At 37.3% G+C, this 20,925-nt stretch overlaps 1 protein-coding gene across 2 annotated transcripts in view; it reads left to right on the top strand.

Annotated features, from left to right (window-relative positions):
• The window catches only part of PLCH1 (phospholipase C eta 1), a 235,018-nt gene that overhangs the window by 138,831 nt on the left and 75,262 nt on the right, over positions 1 to 20,925 (top strand). For both annotated transcript variants that reach the window (XM_036851808.1, XM_036851807.1), the window contains 2 exons: positions 729 to 858; positions 4,166 to 4,336. In XM_036851808.1, the coding sequence (XP_036707703.1) occupies positions 729 to 858; positions 4,166 to 4,336 (301 nt within the window). The remainder of the gene's footprint in view (positions 1 to 728; positions 859 to 4,165; positions 4,337 to 20,925) is intronic.

Here is a 20,925-nt window from a genome sequence, read left to right as displayed (position 1 = left end):
CATACCTGAGCTTTGAAGCAACCTCTATTATATCAGGCTTGCAGTTCCTATTAATGCCCTTGATTTAGAAGTTGGGGATATTAGGTAAGAATTGTCAAAGCTAGTCATAGGAAGAGGAGCAGTGTAGAGACAGGCTTTCTGTGCAGGAGAAAACAGTGCTAGACCAAGTGGGAGGAGACCTGGGGTTGAGACCTGGTTCTCTTACTAATTCTTACCAAATTTCTCCCTCTCTTCTAGTTTTATATCCTCATCTGAACAATGAGGAGATTGAATGAGATGGTCTAAGCTTCTAAATGTAAGAGTGGGACTGAGAAAAGGGAATTGAAAAGATCATGTTGTGTAGGGGTATTGTGAAGGTAAAAAAAAAAAAAATACTGGATGAAAGGTCATAGATGGAGAAGATAAGGCCTAAATTTGGTATACATGGGGTCTCATCACATCATAGAGATGCTTTAACAGTTTGGATAAAATGTTAAAGAAGCTCCCAGACTAATATGGTTTGACTCTCATTTCCCAGTGAAGGGAATCACCTATATGTGGTCTCCTTCCCCCAGTTCCTTTTGTTGTTGTCACTGTTAGTAGCTCACTAAAAGCCTGTGGATTGCAGGTCCTCCTCAAAAGAATTTCTTCTCAAGTTTGGTGTTAATGATAAATGTCCTTGTGAGTATTCTGTGAAAGCAGTTTTTATTTTGATGAAAATGCAAGTGTTTTTCTTGACCTTTCTGCAAGTGGGTGAAGCAGACCTTTGAGGAAGCTGATAAGAATGGTGATGGCTTATTGAACATTGAAGAGATACACCAATTGATGCACAAACTAAATGTCAATCTGCCCCGAAGAAAAGTCAGACAAATGTTTCAGGTATATTTTCACAATTGGATTGCCTTATGTAAAATACACGTTGGAGGTTATCGATATACTGAGGTATTTCAAAAGGCTATTTTGTCTTGTTGGAAGCTAATATTACTACTCTGTATTGTTTTGTTTTTCTTTGAAGACAGAGGCATTTTATTTCATCAAGGAAAACTTCCTAAACTTAACGTGCATCCACAGTTTCGCTTCCTAAAGTGCTTTGTTGTTGTTGTTGCCATTTTCAGAGAGTAATTCTAAGCATTTTACCTGACACTTAAATAATGGGGTAAATGGGATCAAGTCACTTGGAGAGGATGATAAGATCTCATCTACCAACCTCATGGTCTGTTGTGAGGATCAGAATAAAGACTGAGTAACGTGGCAAAGTAGCACGTGTCGAAATCTTCAAGAGCCCTCTATTTTGTTACAGAAGAGTTTAAGATTTAGAATCCATGAGGCTTAGAAGTGCTGTATCACTTCTACCATTTAGGGAGCCCTCCAGAAGTTCACTCCACTGCTTGTTGGTGTTAGATGAGATGCTCTTTCCCTGTTGGTAAGTTCTGGAGGAATATCCATGGGCCCAAACTTATTCTGTGCCCCCCAGCTGGTATTGTACTCAGTCTTCCACCTAAGGTGCAAAAGTGAGTTCTGTTAAGTTAAAGTTGGTGCAAAGACTAGATTATTAGTAATTAGTAGACTACTAATTTAGGAAATGCTCTTATTTGGAGATAAGTCATATGTATAATCCATGTTTTGCAGTGATTTTCTAAGTGACTAGGTAGGTGATATTTTTAATGTGTAAAATTAAGTATAAGGGTTATATTTTATGATGTTTAATGTTTTGTGCTTCCTTTGTTTTCTAACCTCGTGTTATCAGAGATGGTAAGGGCAGAAACAGCATGAGGGGTGAGTTGCAACAATGAATGGAAGATGGAGGATGGCTTCGATCTGTGACCTCTTACGGTCACAGGTCCTGTGGTCTTGTCCTTGGAAGCTGGAGATGGTTTGCACTGGGGGAACTTGGTCCCATTGCACTGAAGAGAAAGGAAAGAAGAGGAAGGAATGAGATAGTCTATAAAAGGAACCAGAGGTAGAATGAGGGACTTTGGAGGGGAAATGAGTTGTCACAGAGTGAATTGTCTTTAAAGTATATGGAAAGATTTGCCATGTTCTTGGCACTCCCTGTGACACCTTACTTTTGTTCTGTTTTGAGCCCCACCTCCCCATGCGTTCCTTTCCATAGGAGATATTCATAGTACTGGAGAGATAGCTCTGATTAAATCAGAGAGGCCATGCTTAAATAGGAGGGCAAAATCTATACCTACAAAAATAATGATTTGGGGGGTACTTTTTGGAAATAAGATAGAGAAGTAACATAAGATATTGAACTATTTTTACTCCTATATTTTTTCCTCCTTCAGACACATTTTATCTCTAATACACTAAGTATTTTAGAGGGTAAACCGGGAAATGTTTATGTCAAAAGTCTTGTAAGTTCAAAGTTAATGCTTTAGAGAAGTTTTAAGAAAACATTAAGGTCTCTTTTTATGACCTTGGATTTAAAGACTGAAAGACTTCTCAAGCCGGGAGTGACTAGAGAAGCAGCTGGGCTTCTATTGTATGTAGAATATTTCTATCATAGGTCTTGCATGTAGCAGAGTTCTGTGAGTGTTCAGGGTGGAGTGATGGAAACAAAGATCTTAGTGTTATTTTAAGGAACTTTTTTTTTTTTAACGAATTGCTGGTAAAGACATTAAAGCCTTCCTGGAATTTTCTTTGCCTTTTTGTTGCAGTGCAAGATTCAACTGGTTTTTTAAAAAAATAATCTTTTAAGGTATGGATAGCTTCTTTTGAAGTCTTTGATGCTATTGCTTAAACCTTAGAGTTTTACTGTTCTTAATGGTTTAGGCATTTCCAAGGAAGTCTTGAAAAATGTATCATCTCTCGATCCAGGGTTAGATAATTTTGAAACAAAGTTATGGCAGAAATGTGAACATTAGACCTACTTTCTTTGGATGCAAAGACTCTACAACCAAGAGCCTCAAACACCAAAAATGTTGGTATTCTGTAGACCAATCTGTCTCTGCCTTTAAAATGACAGAAGGTACACCAACAGCATCACAAAGAAACAGTGTACGATTTAAATATTGGTCTAAGTGTTTGCTCATAATTGACCCAAAGTTAGCAAAGTTTAAAAAAGTATATTTTTATACACACTTTGACTTTCAAAACTGTATTTAAAACCACATACCAGCTGACTGTATGTCACAACATCTATGAATTTCAAAATGCCATTCAGTCCCTGTCAGTTTTTGCTCAGCTACAACTGTGTTCACTTAAAAGAAAGGAGATCATGTAAATGGATTGGTTACTCATTATATATCCCCAACAGTTTTATGGTCTTATGACAAATTCAGCCAATCCGAAGGCAGGTACGTGGCGAAAGATCCTTGCTCAATAATTACTAGGAACAAATAATTTCAACTAGCGATCAGTCCAGATGGATTTTTCAGGCTTTTATGGAGGAAAAGGTACCAATGATGCTGATGGCTGTAAGAGCAATAAGCTACCTGTGCAGAATTAAGAGAGATTCTATTATAGGTAAAAATTATTTGATTGAATCACAGTTCAGAAGCTGATGAGAGACTAGAATTTTCATCATGTATTAATTTTCATCATGTATTTAATTTTCATTAAATGTATTTTCTCTCTTTTGTTCTTGATTAGTCTTGTCCAAAATTTCTTTTATTAGTTTTGTCAAAAGACCAGCTTTTGGTTTAATTGCTCACCTTTGATGTTATATCTGCTTGTTTTCTATTTCATTGCTTTCTGCTTTTGTTTATAATTTATTTCCTTCTATTTTCTTTAGCTTAACTTTTTTCTAGCGTTTGGAGTTGAATTATTAGCTTCTCTGATTTTAATCTACCTTGCTTATACATTGAAAACTTCAAGTTTCCCTCTAACTACTGCATCACACAAGTTGTATGTGGTGCGTGCGTTTACTTCTGTATGTTTCATTTCCTATTTAGAAATGTGTTTTTTCCAGACACAGTTTTTCTTAAGCTTTGTTGGTTGCTTTATAAATTTACTGTGATCAGAGAAATTAGTTTTTATGAGGTTGATTCTTTATAATTTGAAACTTTTTTTGGCCTAATATATAGTCAGTTTTTAAATTGATCCATGTGTGCTTGAAAAGAACTTGTTTACCATTTGTGAAATGTGTATTAGCCTTTTTTATAGTAAATATTATTTCCGGCTACTGAATTTCCTATTTCAAACTCTCACACTGCCTTGTTATTTTCTATGCCTCTTTCAGGAAGCTGATACAGATGAGAATCAGGGAACTTTGACATTTGAAGAGTTCTGTGTTTTTTACAAAATGATGTCATTGAGACGGGACCTTTATTTGCTGCTTTTGAGCTACAGTGACAAGAAAGATCACCTAACTGTGGAAGAACTGGCTCAGTTTTTGAAGGTGGAGCAAAAGGTATCATTAGACTGTTAAACTGAATGTTTACTTAAAAATACTTGTGAAAGATACATGAGTTTTTCTTGAAGTTGGGTGTAGGTATACTTTAAATTTAGGATAGAGGGGTAAATATCACAATTCCACAAAAATCTTATCTATGAGTTATTTAAAATGTGTTTCCAGCATCTTTAAAGAGGGAGTGACAAATTGAACACTTATACAATTTTTAACCTTAAATATGCATATTTTTCCACAGAGTAGTGACAATTAACTCATGTGTTTCCTTTCAGATACCATGGTAATGTTTTCTTTATAGTAATAATATAGCTAGATGCTTATTAACTATGACATAATTCTTAACTAGCAATATAGTAATTCATTGGTAAATATCTTCCTTCATACCTTACCCTGTGCATCTCTTTCATTTTGGCTGAGCTGTATACTTTATAATAAACCAGTAATAGTAAGTAAATCACTTTTCTGAGTTCTGTGAGTCATTCTAGCGAATCTTGGAAACTGAGTTGTGGGAATTGACAAAGACTTTCTCCTTAATGAAACAAACTCTAAGCAGGCTCTTTTGAGCCATTTTTTCGAAGGTTCCATCCTTTGGCCTTGTCCTTAAGAGTCCAGCTGTAGCAAGAATCCTAAGTCAGTTTAACCAGAATCTCCATCCTCGATATCTAATCGCCCTCAATATCTGATAAAGTTCCTTGCCTACCACTATTCCCTGGGTGATATTTGATCACCCTGGCCTGCATTTCAGGAAGAATCCTGTTAGGTCGGGTTAGCCAGAATCCCCTCTTATGCCTCCACTGACCCCTACCTTGCTCCTTGGCTATAAATCCCCACTTGTATTCGAAAATAAGCCAGTTCTATACTGAGCTCTCTTTTTCCGTTTTGCAATAGTTACTGATTAAAATCTATTTTTACTGTTTTAAGTAATGTCCAAAACTCCCAAATTTGTAGTAGGCCAGGCAGAAGTGGGGGTAGCCTGAGCACCTCATTTGCGGCTGGCATCTGAAGTGGGGTTAGTCTGTGGGACTGAGCCCTGTAGGGTCTAATGCTAACTCCAGATGGTTAATGTCATAACTGAATTGCATTGTTGGATACCCACTTAGTGTCGGAGAATCAGAGAGTTGGTGGTGTCAGAAAAAAGACACTAGACCTGGTAATATTTTACTTTATCCCATTACCACAATCACATACATTTTAGGAATTACAGATTCAGATTTTATATATTTTGTTGTTGCTTTAAGGATTAAGCCAGATAGTGTTAGCAAAATGTTTTATCAAAATCAGTTATTTTAGTTTGATAATTTGGCAAAGGCAGAGATTCTCCATTAACAAAGTTAGCTCTTAAGATAGGCAGAAAATGAGAATGGGGTAATAGAAGAATTATTTTTCCCCAGAGAACATGCCCTTTCTAAATCTCTATTCCCTGTTTTCCTGCAATTATAACTACTCCTGCACTGTCATCAGAAGAACTCTTCCCAGTACAGTGGAAAGAACCTTAGACCAGGGGTACAGAAAATCTACGTTTCATATCCTGCAAGCTTTATCCGTTGGAGAATCTTGCGCAGGCCAATCAGTATTGTTTCTGAGCCTTGGTTTCCTGATCTGTACAAAGGGGGGCTGATACCTACCTTTCTTTTTTTAAATAAATTTTTAAAAATTATTTATTTATTTATTTTTGGCTGTGTTGGGTCTTCGTTTCTGTGCGAGGGCTTTCTCTAGTTGCGGCAAGCGGGGCCACTCTTCATCGCGGTGCGCGGGCCTCTCACTATCGCGGCCTCTCTTGTTGCGGGGCACAGGCTCCAGACGCGCAGGCTCAGCAGTTGTGGCTCATGGGCCCAGTTGTTGCGCGGCATGTGGGATCTTCCCAGACCAGGGCTCGAACCCGTGTCCCCTGCATTGGCAGGCAGATTCTCAACCATTGCGCCACCAGGGAAGCCCGATACCTACCTTTCTTACCTCACAATGTCAGATTGAAAATTGATTGGAATGATGAATGTGAAAGCCCTTTGACAGAGATATTCAGAAGCACAGCAGTGTGAGAAATTAAAATGTTAAAAGAAAGTGACTTCAAATTCATTTGTGCTAGTGGAATTTACCCAATCCATTTGAATAGCAATAGTGGATGTCACTTGCTAAGGGGCATATGTTTCTTCCCTCCTTTTGTTATATTGACATTCAACCGGTAAATTTTAGTTGGGGAAAACAGAAGCCAGTGTTCTGTGACATCTGCTCCTGGAAGATGATTATGCGTTTCCGGTTTAATTTTCTAAACTAGCCTGAAGCTACATATAGGTATAATGTGAAAGAAATTTTTTAAAATTATCATGTATCAAGAGGCATAAACCATAAAGGAAAATATTAATGTCCTGAAACTTTATATGTGGTCCAATATATCAAACATCATAAAATGAATGTCAAATACAAACTCAGAAAATATTTATAATATACAAAAGAGAGAAATAGTGAATTTCCTCAATATGGAAAGTGCTCTCATAGACTATTTAGGGAAAAGATGACTCCCCAATAGAAAAATGTGCAAAACACATTTGAAACATATAAAAAAAATTGCACAATGTCAATGATCTATTAAAAATGTTCATCCTTCACTAGTAATTTAAAAATGTGAAATAAAACTGAGACTTTTTGAATTTTACTTTTTATTTTAATATGCTTCTGCATTATTTCCATTAAAAAATTTTTTTTTATTGGAGTATGGTTGATTTACAATGTTAAGAGACCATTTTTCACCCAGCAAATTAGTAAAGGTTAAAAAAATATACTACCAAACATGGTGTCCATTTCTTATATTTCTGGTGAAGCTGGGGAATGGTACAATCTTTCTATGGGCAGTTTTATCATTAAATTTTATATAATATGTAAAATTTTTACCAATCCATTTTACATCTAGTAATTCATCCTAAGGAAATAACTGTGTATAGGAAAAAAAAGTTATAAAGTTGTGCATTTCAGCATTCTTTAAAACAGAGAAAAATTGGACATGATCTAAAAGTGCAGCAGGAGGGTCATTAGTCAAGAGTTTTGTGGGGTTTTGGGTTTCAAAATGGGATTTTCACAGTGGAACGAATCTGAGGCAATTTGATGATCCATATGGCAGTAATTCATTTGTTTCTGATGGCGTAAGATTGGTGTAGACACCGGAGTATTCAAATTTTACAGATTTACTCAGTTGTGAAATGAAATATCACTGCCGGCCACATATGCTGTCAGGGATTATGGGAGTTCAAATATTGGCCTGTGAGTCAGATTTTTATTCCACTGAAGCGCTTTGCAAATTGAATTTATGCCTCTGACAGGTCCAATTGCTGTTTGATTAGGACTTTCATCCTTAAAATATGATGTGCTAAGGTAAATTCTTACTGTCTTTTATATCTGTGAAGAAGTGCCAGTTAAGGAAGAAGCCGGTTGGCTGAGGTTTCTCTTCCGTTGCTTCCTTACATCCACAGATCAAGATCACAGATGTCCACTGGTCTGTGGTTCCAGAGTACGAGAGTTGGTTGAGGCTCTTTGTTTCATTTTTTCCCCTGTTTGCCAAAAAGCAACCTTCATCTCCTCCAGAGTTCCTATCCATTTTTTGGCACTGGCGCTGAATGTGTTTTGAGTTCAATTCTTTTCAGAGTTTTGATTCAGGAGTGAGAAATTGATTTCATTCCCCCCACTCTCCTTGACAACATTTCTTAGCAAGGCTCTACCTTCTTTTTATCTTTTTGTTTCTCATGGATTGAAGAGTGAGGAAGAGAAGGCAGGAATATTGAAGAGTCCTTACAGTTTGCAAACCCTTCTAGCTGTTAACCAAGAGCAAAAGCTACTTCCATAGATAATTCAAAAGCAGATTTCTATTTATGTAGTGTTTTTATCTGAAATATGCATGTGGATGGTTAATTCCAGGGGAGTTTTGGGAACTTTTCTGATCCCATGCTACAGCGCCCTCTTCTTACTGAACTTTATGACATAGACCTATACATTAGCCCTTTGTGGTGGTTCTAACAGTTGCTCATTTTGCTTTTTTATTCTTTCTGCTGAAATATTTCCTTAATTCTTCTGATCCAATTATAGATGTCATTTGTTCCCTCTCCCTTCATTACCCTTTACTGAATCCAGACTGGTTTGGTGAGAGTCATGGTCATTCTAATCTTACCTCTCTTGTGAGAAATAATTATAAATTCTTCTTTGCTATAACTACCCCTTTCTGGTGCTAGTGTACCTTTATCTTTTTTTTAAAAGCATTCTCCTCAGCATAAAAGCATTCCTTTAAGAGGCTTTCCTGAATTTGTTTCATTTTTCTTAATTATTCACAGTTAAAGCAGTGAGAGACTGTTCAGAGTAATTATGTCTTGTAATATTTTTTCTCCCTTGAATATAGTTCCCAAATGACATTTTTCTGTGAAATAGTCATGTATTTAAATGCTTTGAAATTTGTGGATTAATTTTTGGATGAGTGAGAGTAGCCATTTTGGGGAGATAAATAACTATCATGGTTGTCTTATTCAGCTGGAAACTGAATGACCACTCATTTAGAGAGGTTTCTCTACTCCCTGCTGCAATTACCCAAAAATACAGTAAAAAGACCTCTCCCCCCTGTAAAACCACAAGGACAAAGAGAATAGGAGAGGAAACAGAAACAACAAAATCTTAAAACTTGTCTGATCCAAAAGAGACCCCAGAGCACTGAAACTCAAGCCCACGGAGCAAGAAACCACGAAGCATGTTCACTTGCCCAGAAGAACCCAAGAAAGATCAAAAATGAAATTCACATGATACTCTGAAAACAGGAGAAGAGCAGGGGTTGAAAACACAAGCACTGGTTGGAAGTCTGATCCAGATGTAGTTAGGGCTCCAGATTCTCTCTCCTACCTCTTGCAGCAGGACAGCTGTCCCTTCTCCACCCTGGCATAAAACTGAAAATAAGAGCTGGAGGAGGACGGACCAGAAGAATCTGGGCTGAGGCATACCAGGCACACCTGAGTGTGGGCACTGAAACATGGGGAACGTGGCAGATGGTTTATAAAGATGGCTACAGTAGCTCCCACATCCCTGTATGTGTGTGGCTTTGCAGCGTGACATTGCCTCTCCTCCCATCAAGAGGTGGAGTCTATTTTTCTGCCCCTTGAATCTGGGCTGGCTTTGTGACCTGGTTTGACTAATGGATTGTAGCAGAATTGATGTACAAGGAACATAGGCTTCAGGGAGCCTTGGCAGTTCCACTCTTGCCCTGTTGGGGCTATGAGACTATCATGTGAGGAAGCGAGAGGAGGAGAGACCACGTGAAGAGGCCCAGCCAACAGCCAGCACCAGCCACAGTCATGTTGGTGAGGCCATTTTGGACCATCTGACTGTAGTCACCTGACTAGATGCCTGCAGTCACGTGAGTAACCCCTAGGTGAAAACACAATAACCGTGTGGCCGGACTCAGTCCCACTTACCATCCTACACAATTGTGAACAAGTATTGGTAAGTGGTGGTGGTTTTAAGTTTCTAAGTTTTGGGAGGTTTGTTTCACAAAAATAGATACGAATACAAAGATTAAGTGAACATTTATGCATTGAAGTGTGAGAGCCATAACCCTCTTCCAAGGTTCAGATCCCAGGTTTATCCCTTCCAAGTAGGACATTGGAAAAATTTCCTGAGAGGCATATTACAGACTATTGTGGGTTGAATAGTAACCTGAAAAGATATGTCCAAGTCCTTAACTCTCAGTATCTGTAAATGTGACCTTATTTGGAAGTAGGGTCTATGTAGATGTACTTAAGGATGTTAAGATGAAATTATCCTACATTTTGTGTGGACCCTAAATCCAATGATGAGTGTTCTTATAAGCAACAGAAAAGAGGACATAGACACACAGAGGGAAGGTGGCTGTGTGAAGATGGAAGCAGGTTGTAGTTATGAAGCTCCAAGCCAAGGAATGCCAAGATTTGCCAGCAACCATCAGAAGCAAGGGGAGAGGTGTGGAATAGATTCTCCCTCCAAGTCTCCGGAGGGAATCATCCCTTTTAACACCTTGATTTTGGACTTCTGTCCTCCAGGACTGAGAGAGAATAAGTTTCTGTTGTTTTCAGCCCTGAGTTTGTGGTACTTTATTATAGCAGCCCTAGGAAACGAACACACCAACGCAAGGAAAAAAAACCCCTAAAGATATTTACATCAGAATTTTCCTGAGTCCAGCCAGAGAATTCTACAGGGAAGCCCACTAGTCAGTAAGCTCTGCTCATGAATACAGAGCTTCCAGCCAATTTTTTCTTGCCTTAGTTTGAAATAGGTTTTTAAATAGTCGATTTAAAAAATGGGTTTTAAATAACCAAGGCTTACCACGTTTGAGGAAATTCTCTGCTATAAAAAAAGAGACAAAGGCAAACAAATAGAATCAAGAAACTTGGAGGAAATAGAGGCAATGCAGGGAGAAGGAAACTTTAAAAACTGACATTAATACAGCAGAGCGATTAAAAAAGTTTCAGCCATGAAGCAAGAGAAAGATGCTATGAGAAAAGAAGATTCAGAGGAAGAAGAGAGCAGAGAACTAAATTCATTAGTTGGCTTAGAAGATAAAGTTGAGAAAATTGTCCCAAAAGGAGAACAAACAGGAAAGAAATGGAAAAAACATAAGGAAATTAGTAGATCGATCCTGAAAGTCCACTACCTGAATAACAGGAGTTACAGAAAAAGATAAGAAAAAATAGAAGGGAGGATATTATCAAATAAGTAATACAAAAAATGATTAGCACCAAAAGGGAGGAATGTCTAAATTGGCAGGGTCCACTGAGTGCCGAACACAGTGAATGTAGAAAGATCCACGCAGAGACAAATCAAAGTGAAATTTTGCAATGCCAAGGATAAAATGAAACCCTAAAGACTTGCAGAAAGGGGGAAAAAAAAGCCTTATCAAATTAATGAACAAAGACAGGTCCTGTAAAAAGGATTGGAATCAGAATGGCATCAGACTTCTCAACAGCAACTCTGGAAGCCAAAAAACATGAAGCAGTGATTTCCAACCTAGAACTTTCTACCTGGTCAATTTGTCAACCAAATGTGTGCACAGAATAAAAAACACACATAACATACACAAGAATATGTGCAAGAAATAAATAGTTTACCTCTTAAGTGCTCTTTGATAAGAGTGACAGAATGAAATTGGGACAAAAAGCTGAGTGAAATTTTAGAACTCAACCAGCCTGGAAGAAGGAGGACCTTTATAGTGGAGAAAATGGAATTCATGGATTCCCTCTTGCCTTTGATGTGGAAAATTATACCAAGAGACCATTAGAGTCATTGGGAAGAATTTGTGATAGGGACATTACAAATTAAATGAATGGATGGGAATTCCAGCAGTTAAATCAGAAAAAAATTCTGTAAGAATAGAAACACAATCAGATTATACAATAGACCTAATGTTAACATTTGCATATTCAGGACAATTTACATACTGAATTGTAGTTTAATAAAAGTTAAGATATAACTGTATTGGGAGGATGGATAGAGGGCGAAAGTTAGTTTTGCTGGCCCAAAAGAGTTGTCTTTATTTAAAAACAATAAAAAGTTAAGAGATAATGTTTAAAGTGTATGAAATAGAAAATAGCATCATTAACATAATAATTAGGAGTATAAAGACTCATTCCACAAGAAATATCTAGAGATGTTGGCATTATTACCTCTGGACAGTGGCTCTGCGTATAGAGGGGGAATTCTGCTTTTAGTCATAAGCGTCTCTGTTTTGACTGACTTAATTATGGATATGTTACTTGGTAAAAATAAATGGAAGAGAGTTTAGGAACGTTAAAATTCTTTGCAAATTATTTTATGATTTTGTGTTTTGTGTGTTTTGGGAGTCATTCCAATCTGGAATCATCAAAGAGGTCAAATTATGATAACTGATTTGAAAGTTGCAAAAATTTCAAAAGTTAAGATCCAGGAGTTTCAGCTATACTGAAAAAATAATCACTTTTAAAAGTAAGTATTTCAATTTCTTAGTAGAAATAAAGAAAACACCCAGACAAAAAAAAAAAAAAGAAAACACCCAGACAGTAGATACGACATAAAAGAAAAAGCTTTGGACTTGAATTGAGAAGGTTGAAATTTGAAATTTGGTGCTGCCTTTTAATGATTTTATGACTTTGGTTGTGATAATTAACCATTCTCAGTGTCAGTTTTCCTACCTACAGGATGAGGATAAAGATACTAAGTTTACAAGAACTATTTAAGATTATGGATGTAAAAGCTTTTTATAAACTGCATAGCATTGACTACATTATATAAACGTAATCAAGTTTTCCTCAAGTTCTTCTTTTAGCACAAATTGCCCTGTATAGAAAAAACAATCACTAGTGTTAAGAGACAGTGAGTGGCTCAGATATTGATAGCAAACAGGACTTTCAAGTGGACTCCACAGGAAACAGGGAGAAAATGTTTCTATTTCATCTTATCAGCCATGTCAAATAGAAAGCAAAACAAGGGAAAAAAGAACAATAAAGAGCATTAAACTATGTTAAACCTTCATTCATACAGTAAAATCCCAATGTAACTTTCAAAGTGAGGTCTGAAAAAGTCAATTATGTAAAATGCAAGATTTTGCTATTGGGAAGTTAATTAAATGAAAGCAGAGATGGTGGAAGGATGGGAGCAGATTGACTTACATTTCAATTCTCATTGTTATAGGTTTTAATGTATTTCACTGAGTTAATCCTTAATACTTGAATTTTGGATTAGCTCCCATTAATTCTTATATGGTGCCCAGGAAATTGTGGGCTTCCGAGAATGCCTACCGATATTTTCACCAATTTAATGAATACTTTTAAAATATGATGATTTTTGTTAACACATTCTGCTTTGTATTTTGAGCTAGTAACATGTTCTCATCGGCAATTAGCTCCATCCCAGGATGCCGGGGTTTTTTTTTTGTTTGCTTGAATTTTTTTAGATCTCATGGGCTCCTGGTAGACTACCTGAGTCTAGTGCAAGGCCCCAACATCTCTGAACAAATGGCCTCGTAAACCAAATAATTGCAATGTAAACTCAGTCTTCCAATGGCACATACAATTTTTATCAATTTGGTTCTATTTTGTGAGAAATTATTTATCTTTTAGACTGCACGTGATAAGTCTCTCTAGCTTATAGCAGACAAATTAATGAGCTGCTTAAAGCCAGACTAGGTCAGTTGAGTTCCTCGCAGGTAGCATGGTTTCATTTATATATGGTATTTTCGGGTGGTGTCTGGTAATGTAGGCCTCTGCATGCAGTAAAGGTTATAAAATTTACTCAAAGAATGTGTTAGCCTTTATGCAGCTAGTTTTAGGGGAAAAAAGCATTCTGTGCTCTTTCAAACATGCAAAAAATGGTTGCATAACAGAGCTTTTTTTTCCCCTGCAATAAGTTAAGTGCTATTAAATAGACAGTTTGAATTAGATTTCACTAAAGCATAGGTATTGAACCTAAGAGATAATGGAATTTTTGAGAATATCATTGAAATATAAAATACTGGCTCCAAAGTTAGCTTCCTCTATCATTATTCATTAGTATATTGATTGATTGATTGATTGATCTTTTATATTTTATTAAAAAAATTTTTTAATACAGCAAGTTCTTTTTTTTTTTTTTTAAATATTTATTTATTTATTTAGTTTTAGCTGTGTTGGGTCTTCGTTTCTGTGCGAGGGCTTTCTCTAGTTGCGGCGAGCGGGGGCCACTCTTCATTGCGGCGCGCGGGCCTCTCACTATCGCGGCCTCTCTTGTTGTGGAGCACAGGCTCCAGACGCTCAGGCTCAGTAGTTGTGGCTCACGGGCCCAGTTGCTCCGCGGCATATGGGATCTTCCTGGACCAGGGCTCAAACCCGTGTCCCCTGCATTGTCAGGCAGATTCTCAACCACTGCGCCACCAGGGAAGCCTAAATTATTTATTTTATTTTTATTATTTAATTTTTGACTGCGTTGGGTCTTTGTTGCTGCCCAGGCTTTCTCTAGTTGCGGCGAGCGGGGGCTACTCTTTGTTGCAGTGCACGGGCTTCTCACTGCGGTGGCTTCTCTTGTTGTGGAGCACGGCCTCTACGCTCATGGGTTCTAGAGCTCAGGCTCAGTAGTTGTGGTGCATGGGCTTAGTTGCTCCGCAGCATGTGGGATCTTCCCGGACCAGGGCTTGAACCCATGTCCCCTGCATTGGTAGGCTGATTCTTAACCACTGCACCACCAGGGAAGTCCATACAGCAAGTTCTTATTATCTATTTTATACACATCAGTGTATACATGTCAATCCCAATCTCCCAATTCATCCCACCACCCTCCCCCCCACTTTCCCCCCTTGGTGTCCATACGTTTGTTCTCTACATCTGTGTCTCTATTTCTGCCTTTTCATCTGTACCATTCATCTGTACCATTTTTCTAGGTTCCACATATATGCATTAATATACGATATTTGTTTTTCTCTTTCTGACTTACTTCACTCTGTATGACAGTCTCTAGGTCCATCCACATCTCAACAAATGACCCAGTTTCATTCCTTTTTATGGCTGAGTAACATTCCATTGTACATATGTACCACATCTTCTTTATCCATCCATCTGTCAATGGGCATTTAGGTTGCTTCCATGACCTGGCTATTGTAAATAGTGCTGCAATGAACATTGTGGTACATGACTCTTTTTGAATTATGGTTTTCTCAGGGTATATGCCCAGTAGTAGGATTGCTGGGTCATATGGTAGTTCTATTTTTAGTTTTTTAAGGACCCTCCATACTGTTCTCCACAGTGTCTGTATCAATTTACATTCCCACCGACAGTGCAAGAGGGTTCCCTTTTCTCCACACCCACTCCACACTTGTTGTTTGTAGATTTTCTGATGATGCCCATTCTATTTTTTTTTAATTAATTTATTTAATTTTTATTTATTATTTTTGGCTGCGTTGGGTCTTCGTTGCTGCATGCGGGCTTTCTCTAGTTGCAGGGAGCAGGGGCTACTCTTCGTTGCGGTGCACTGGCTTCTCATTGCAGTGGCTTCTCTTGTTGCAGAGCACGGGCTCTAGGTGTGCGGGCTTCAGTAGTTGTGGCTTGTGGGCTTCAGGAGTTGTGGCTTGCGGGCTCTAGAGCACAGGCTCAGTAGTTGTGGCGCACGGGCTTAGTTACTCCACGGCATGTGGGATCTTCCTGGACCAGGGCTCAAACCCATGTCCCCTGCATTGGCAGGCAGATTCTTAACCACTACGCCACCAGGGAAGCCCGATGATGCCCATTCTGACTGGTGTGAGGTGATACCTCATTGTAGTTTTGATTTGCATTTCTCTAATAATTAGTGATGTTGAGCAGCTTTTCATGTGCCTCTTGGCCATCTGTATGTCTTCTTTGGAGGAATGTCTATTTAGGTCTTCTGCCCATTTTTGGATTGGGTTGTTTGTTTTTTTTAATATTGAGCTGCATGAGCTGTTTATATATTTTGGAGATTAATCCTTTGTCTATTGATTTCTTTGCAAATGTTTTCTCCCTTTCTGAGGGTTGTCTTTTCATGTTGTTTATAGTTTCCTTTGCTGTGCAAAAGCTTTTAAGTTTCATTCGGTCCCATTTGTTTATTTTTGTTTTTATTTCCATTACTCTAGGAGGTGGGTCAAAAAAATGTTGTTGTGATTTATGTCATAGAGTGTTCTTCCTACATTTTACTGTAAAAGTTTTATAGTGGCCGGTCTTACATTTAGGCCTTTAATCCATTTTGAGTTTATTTTTGTGTATGGTGTTAGGGTGTGTTGTAATTTCATACTTGTACATGTAGCTGTCCAGTTTTCCCAGCACCACTTATTGAAGAGACTGTCTTTTCTCCATTTTATGTCCTTGCCTCCTTTGTCGTAGATTAGTTGTCCATATGTGTGTGGGTTTATCTCTGGGCTTTCTATCCTGTTCCATTGATATATATTTCTGTTTTTGTGCCAGTACCATACTGTCTTGATTACTGTAGCTTTGTAGTATAGTCTGAAGTCAGGGAGTCTCATTCCTCCAGCTCCGTTTTTTTGCCACAAGATTGCTTTGGCTATTTGGGGTCCTTTGTATCTCCATACAAATTTTAAGATTTTTTGTTCCAGTTCTGTAAAAAATGCCATTGGTAATTTGATAGGGATTGCATTGAATCTGTAGGTGGCTTTGGGTAGTATAGTCATTTTCACAATATTGATTCTTCCAATCCAAGAACATGGTATATCTCTCCATCTGTTTGTGTCATCTTTTATTTCTTTCATCAGTGTCTTATAGTTTTCTGCATATAGGTCTTTTGCCTCCTTAGGTTGGTTTATTCCTAGGTATCTTTTTCTTTTTGTTGCAGTGGTAAATGGGATTGTTTCCTTAATTTCTCTTTCTGATCTTTTGTTGTTAGTGTATAGGAATGCAAGAGATTTCTGGGCATTAATTTTGTATCCTGCAACTTTACCAAATTCATTGATTAGCCCTAGTAGTTTTCTGCTGGCATCTTCAGGATTTTCTATGTATAGTATCATGTCATCTGCAAACAGTGACAGTTTTACTTCTTCTTTTCCAATTTCTATTCCTTTTATTTCTTTTTCTTCTCTGATTACTGTGGCTAGGACTTCCAAAACTGTGTTGAATAATAGTGGTGAGAGTGGACATCCTTGTCTTGTTCCTGATCTTAGAGGAAATGCTTTCAGTTTTTCACCATTGAGAATGATGTTTGCTGTGGGTTTGTCATATATGGCCTTTATTATATTGAGGTAGGTTCCCTCTCTGCCCACCTTCTGGAGAGTTTTTATCAGAAATGGGTGTTGAATATTGTCAGAACCTTTTTCTGTGTCTATTGAGATGATCATATGGTTGGTTTTTTTTTTTTTTCACACACACACACTGTATTTTATTTTTACAAGAGATAAATAGACTGACACCAAGCATTGTAAATGGATGACCACAACAAAAGCAACAGTGATTGCAATTACCAAACATGAAATACACTCATACTATGTCATAATAATGACATTCAGTCCAGTAATCCTCCACTGTAACAGCTCCTTTACTTTGCAGTGAAAATTGATTTGTATATTCTTTGCGTCTGAGTTCTTGTGGGATTTTTTTTATTCAAACAGAAAGTCACAAAAATTATAATCATCCTCATCAGTTCACTCAGTCCCATGTAATTAATTTTTTTTTTCATCTTGTTCTTTTGTTAGCCCTTTTATGAGTTCATCAGTTTTTCATTAGAGGTCTGAAAATGCTTATTCATTCAGTTCAGCAGTACAGTCAGTTACCAGAAACCTGTACTTGTCAGAGTCTTTTCCATGAATTCCTTGAAGATGAAACCCTTTTATAGGAACATATTTGCAAAAACATCAGAGTACACCCAGAACTGTCTGTAAATGACAAAAGACTTAAAAATGACCATGGTTAAAGATTTGAGGAAAGTTCATGATAATGCAATTGACAAGGAAATTTAGTTATTTCTGAGATATACATTTTAAAGTAATAACTAGAATTATGACTTATAACATTATACCAGAATATATAAGATTTTTAGAAATTTCATGTAATATCTGAAACATTTATATTAACATATTTCCATACAAATAACCCAATGAAAGTTTAGTATTAGTTCTTTTGTTTGTTTATTTTTTTATACTGCAGGTTCTTATTAGTCATCAGTTTTATACACATCAGTGTATACATGTCAATCCCAGTCGCCCAATTCAGCACACCACCATCCCCACCCCACCGCAGTTTTCCCCCCTTGGTGTCCATACGTTTGTTCTCTACATCTGTGTCTCAACTTCTGCCCTGCAAACCAGCTCATCTGTACCATTTTTCTAGGTTCCACATACATGCGTTAATATACGATATTTGTTTTTCTCTTTCTGACTTACTTCACTCTGTATGACAGTCTCTAGATCCATCCACATCTCTACAAATGACTCAATTTCGTTCCTCTTTATGGCTGAGTAATATTCCATTGTATATATGTACCACAACTTCTTTATCCATTCATCTGTTGATTGGCATTTAGGTTGCTTCCATGACCTGGCTATTGTAAATAGTGCTGCAATGAACATTGGGGTGCATGTGTCTTTTTGAATTATGGTTTTCTCTGGGTATATGCCCAGTAGTGGGATTGCTGGATCATATGGTAAATCTATTTTTAGTTTTTTAAGGAACCTCCATACTGTTCTCCGTCGTGGCTGTATCAATTTACATTCCCACCAACAGTGCAAGAGGGTTCCCTTTTCTCCACACCCTCTCCAGCATTTGTTGTTTGTAGATTTTCTGATGATGCCCATTCTAACTGGTGTGAGGTGATACCTCACTGTAGTTTTGATTTGCATTTCTCTAATAATTAGTGATGTTGAGCATCTTTTCATGTGCTTCTTGGCCATCTGTATGTCTTCTTTGGAGAGATGTCTATTTAGGTCTTCTGCCCATTTTTGGATTGGGTTGTTTGTTTCTTTAATATTGAGCTGAATGAGCTGTTTATATATTTTGGAGATTAATCCTTTGTCCATTGATTCATTTGCAAATATTTTCTCCCATTCTGAGGGTTGTCTTTTCGTCTTGTTTATGGTTTCCTTTGCTGTGCAAAAGCTTTGACGTTTCATTAGGTCCCACTTGTTTATTTTTGTTTTTATTTCCATTACTCTAGGAGGTGGATCAAAAAAGATCTTGCTGTGATTTATGTCAAAGAGTGTTCTTCCTATGTTTTCCTCTAAGAGTTTTATAGTGTCCAGTCTTACATTTAGGTCTCGAATCCATTTTGAGTTTATTTTTGTGTATGGTGTTAGGGAGTGCTCTAATTTCATTCTTTTACATGTAGCTGTCCAGTTTTCCCAGCACCACTTATTGAAGAGACTGTCTTTTTGCCATTGTATATCTTTACCTCCTTTGTTGTAGATTAGTTGACCATAGGTGCATGGGTTTATCTCTGGGCTATCTTGTTCCATTGATCTATGTTTCTGTTTTTGTGCCAGTACCATATTGTCTTGATTACTGTAGCTTTGTAGTATAGTCTGAAGTCAGGGAGTCTGATTCCTCCAGCTCCGTTTTTTTCCCTCAAGACTGCTTTGGCTATTTGGGGTCTTTTGTGTCTCCATACAAATTTTAAGATGATTTGTTCTAGTTCTGTAAAAAATGCTGTTGGTAATTTGATAGGGATTGCATTGAATCTGTAGATTGCTTTGGGTAATATAGTCATTTTCACAATATTGATTCTTTCAATCCAAGAACATGGTATATCTCTCCATCTATTTGTATCATCTTTAATTTCTTTCATCAGTGTCTTATCGTTTTCTGCATACAGGTCTTTTGTCTCCCTAGGTAGGTTTATTCCTAGGTATTTTATGCTTTTTGTTGCAGTGGTAAATGGGAGTGTTTCCATAATTTCTCTTTCAGATTTTTCATCATTAGTGTATAGGAATGCAAGAGATTTCTGTGCATTAATTTTGTATCCTGCAACTTTACCAAATTCATTGATTAGCTTTAGCAGTTTTCTGCTGGCACTTTTAGGATTCTCTATGTATAGTATCATGTTATCTGCAAACAGTGACAGTTTTACTTCTTCTTTTCCAATCTGTATTCCTTTTATTTCTTTTTCTTCTCTAATTGCTGTGGCTAGAACTTCCAAAACTATGTTGAATAATAGTGGTGAGAGTGGACATCCTTGTCTCGTTCCTGATCTTAGAGGAAATGCTTCCAGTTTTTCACCGTTGAGAATGATGTTTCCTGTGGGTTTGTCATATATGGCGTTTATTATGTTGAGGTAGGTTCCCTCTATGCCCACTTTCTGGAGAGTTTTTATCATAAATGAGTGTTGAATTTTGTCAAAAGTTTTTTCTGCATCTATTGAGATGATCATATGGTTTTTATTCTTCAATTTGTTAATATGGTGTATCACATTGATTGATTTGTGTATATTGAAGAATTCTTCCATCCCTGGGATAAATCCCACTTGATTGTGGTGTGTGATCCTTTTAATGTGTTGTTGGATTCTCTTTGCTAGTATTTTGTTGAGGATTTTTGCATCTATGTTCATCAGTGATATTGGTCTGTAATTTTCTTTTTTTGTAGTATCTTTGTCTGGTTTGGTATCAGGGTGATGGTAGCCTCATAGAATGAGTTTTGGAGTGTTCCTTTCTCTGCAGTTTTTTGGAAGAGTTTGAGAAGGATGGGTGTTAGCTCTTCTCTAAATGTTTGATAGAATTCACCTGTGATGCTGTCAGGTCCTGGACTTTTGTTTGTTGGCAGATTTTTAATCACAGTTTCAATTTCATTACTTGTGATTGGTCTGTTCATATTTTCTATTTCTTTCTGGCTCAGTCTTGGAAGGTTATACCTTTCTAATAATTTGTCCATTTCTTCCTGGTTGTCCATGTTATCGGCATAGAGGTGCTTGTAGTAGTCTCTTAGGATGCTTTGTATTTCTGCGGTGTCTGTTGTAACTTCTCCTTTTTCACTTCTAATTTCATTGATTTCAGTCCTCTCCCTGTTTTTCTTGATGAGTCTGGCTAATGCTTTATCAATTTTGTTTATCTTCTCAGAGAACCAGCTTTTAGTTTTATTGATCTTTGCTATTGTTTTCTTTGTTTGTATTTCATTTATTTCTGCTCTGATCTTTATGATTTCTTT

Source organism: Balaenoptera musculus, chromosome 4 (genome assembly GCF_009873245.2).
Source record: "Balaenoptera musculus isolate JJ_BM4_2016_0621 chromosome 4, mBalMus1.pri.v3, whole genome shotgun sequence".
Lineage (NCBI taxonomy): Eukaryota > Metazoa > Chordata > Mammalia > Artiodactyla > Balaenopteridae > Balaenoptera > Balaenoptera musculus.
The sequence above is the reverse complement of the archived record's forward strand: the minus strand, read 5'-3'. Positions and strand labels throughout refer to the sequence as shown.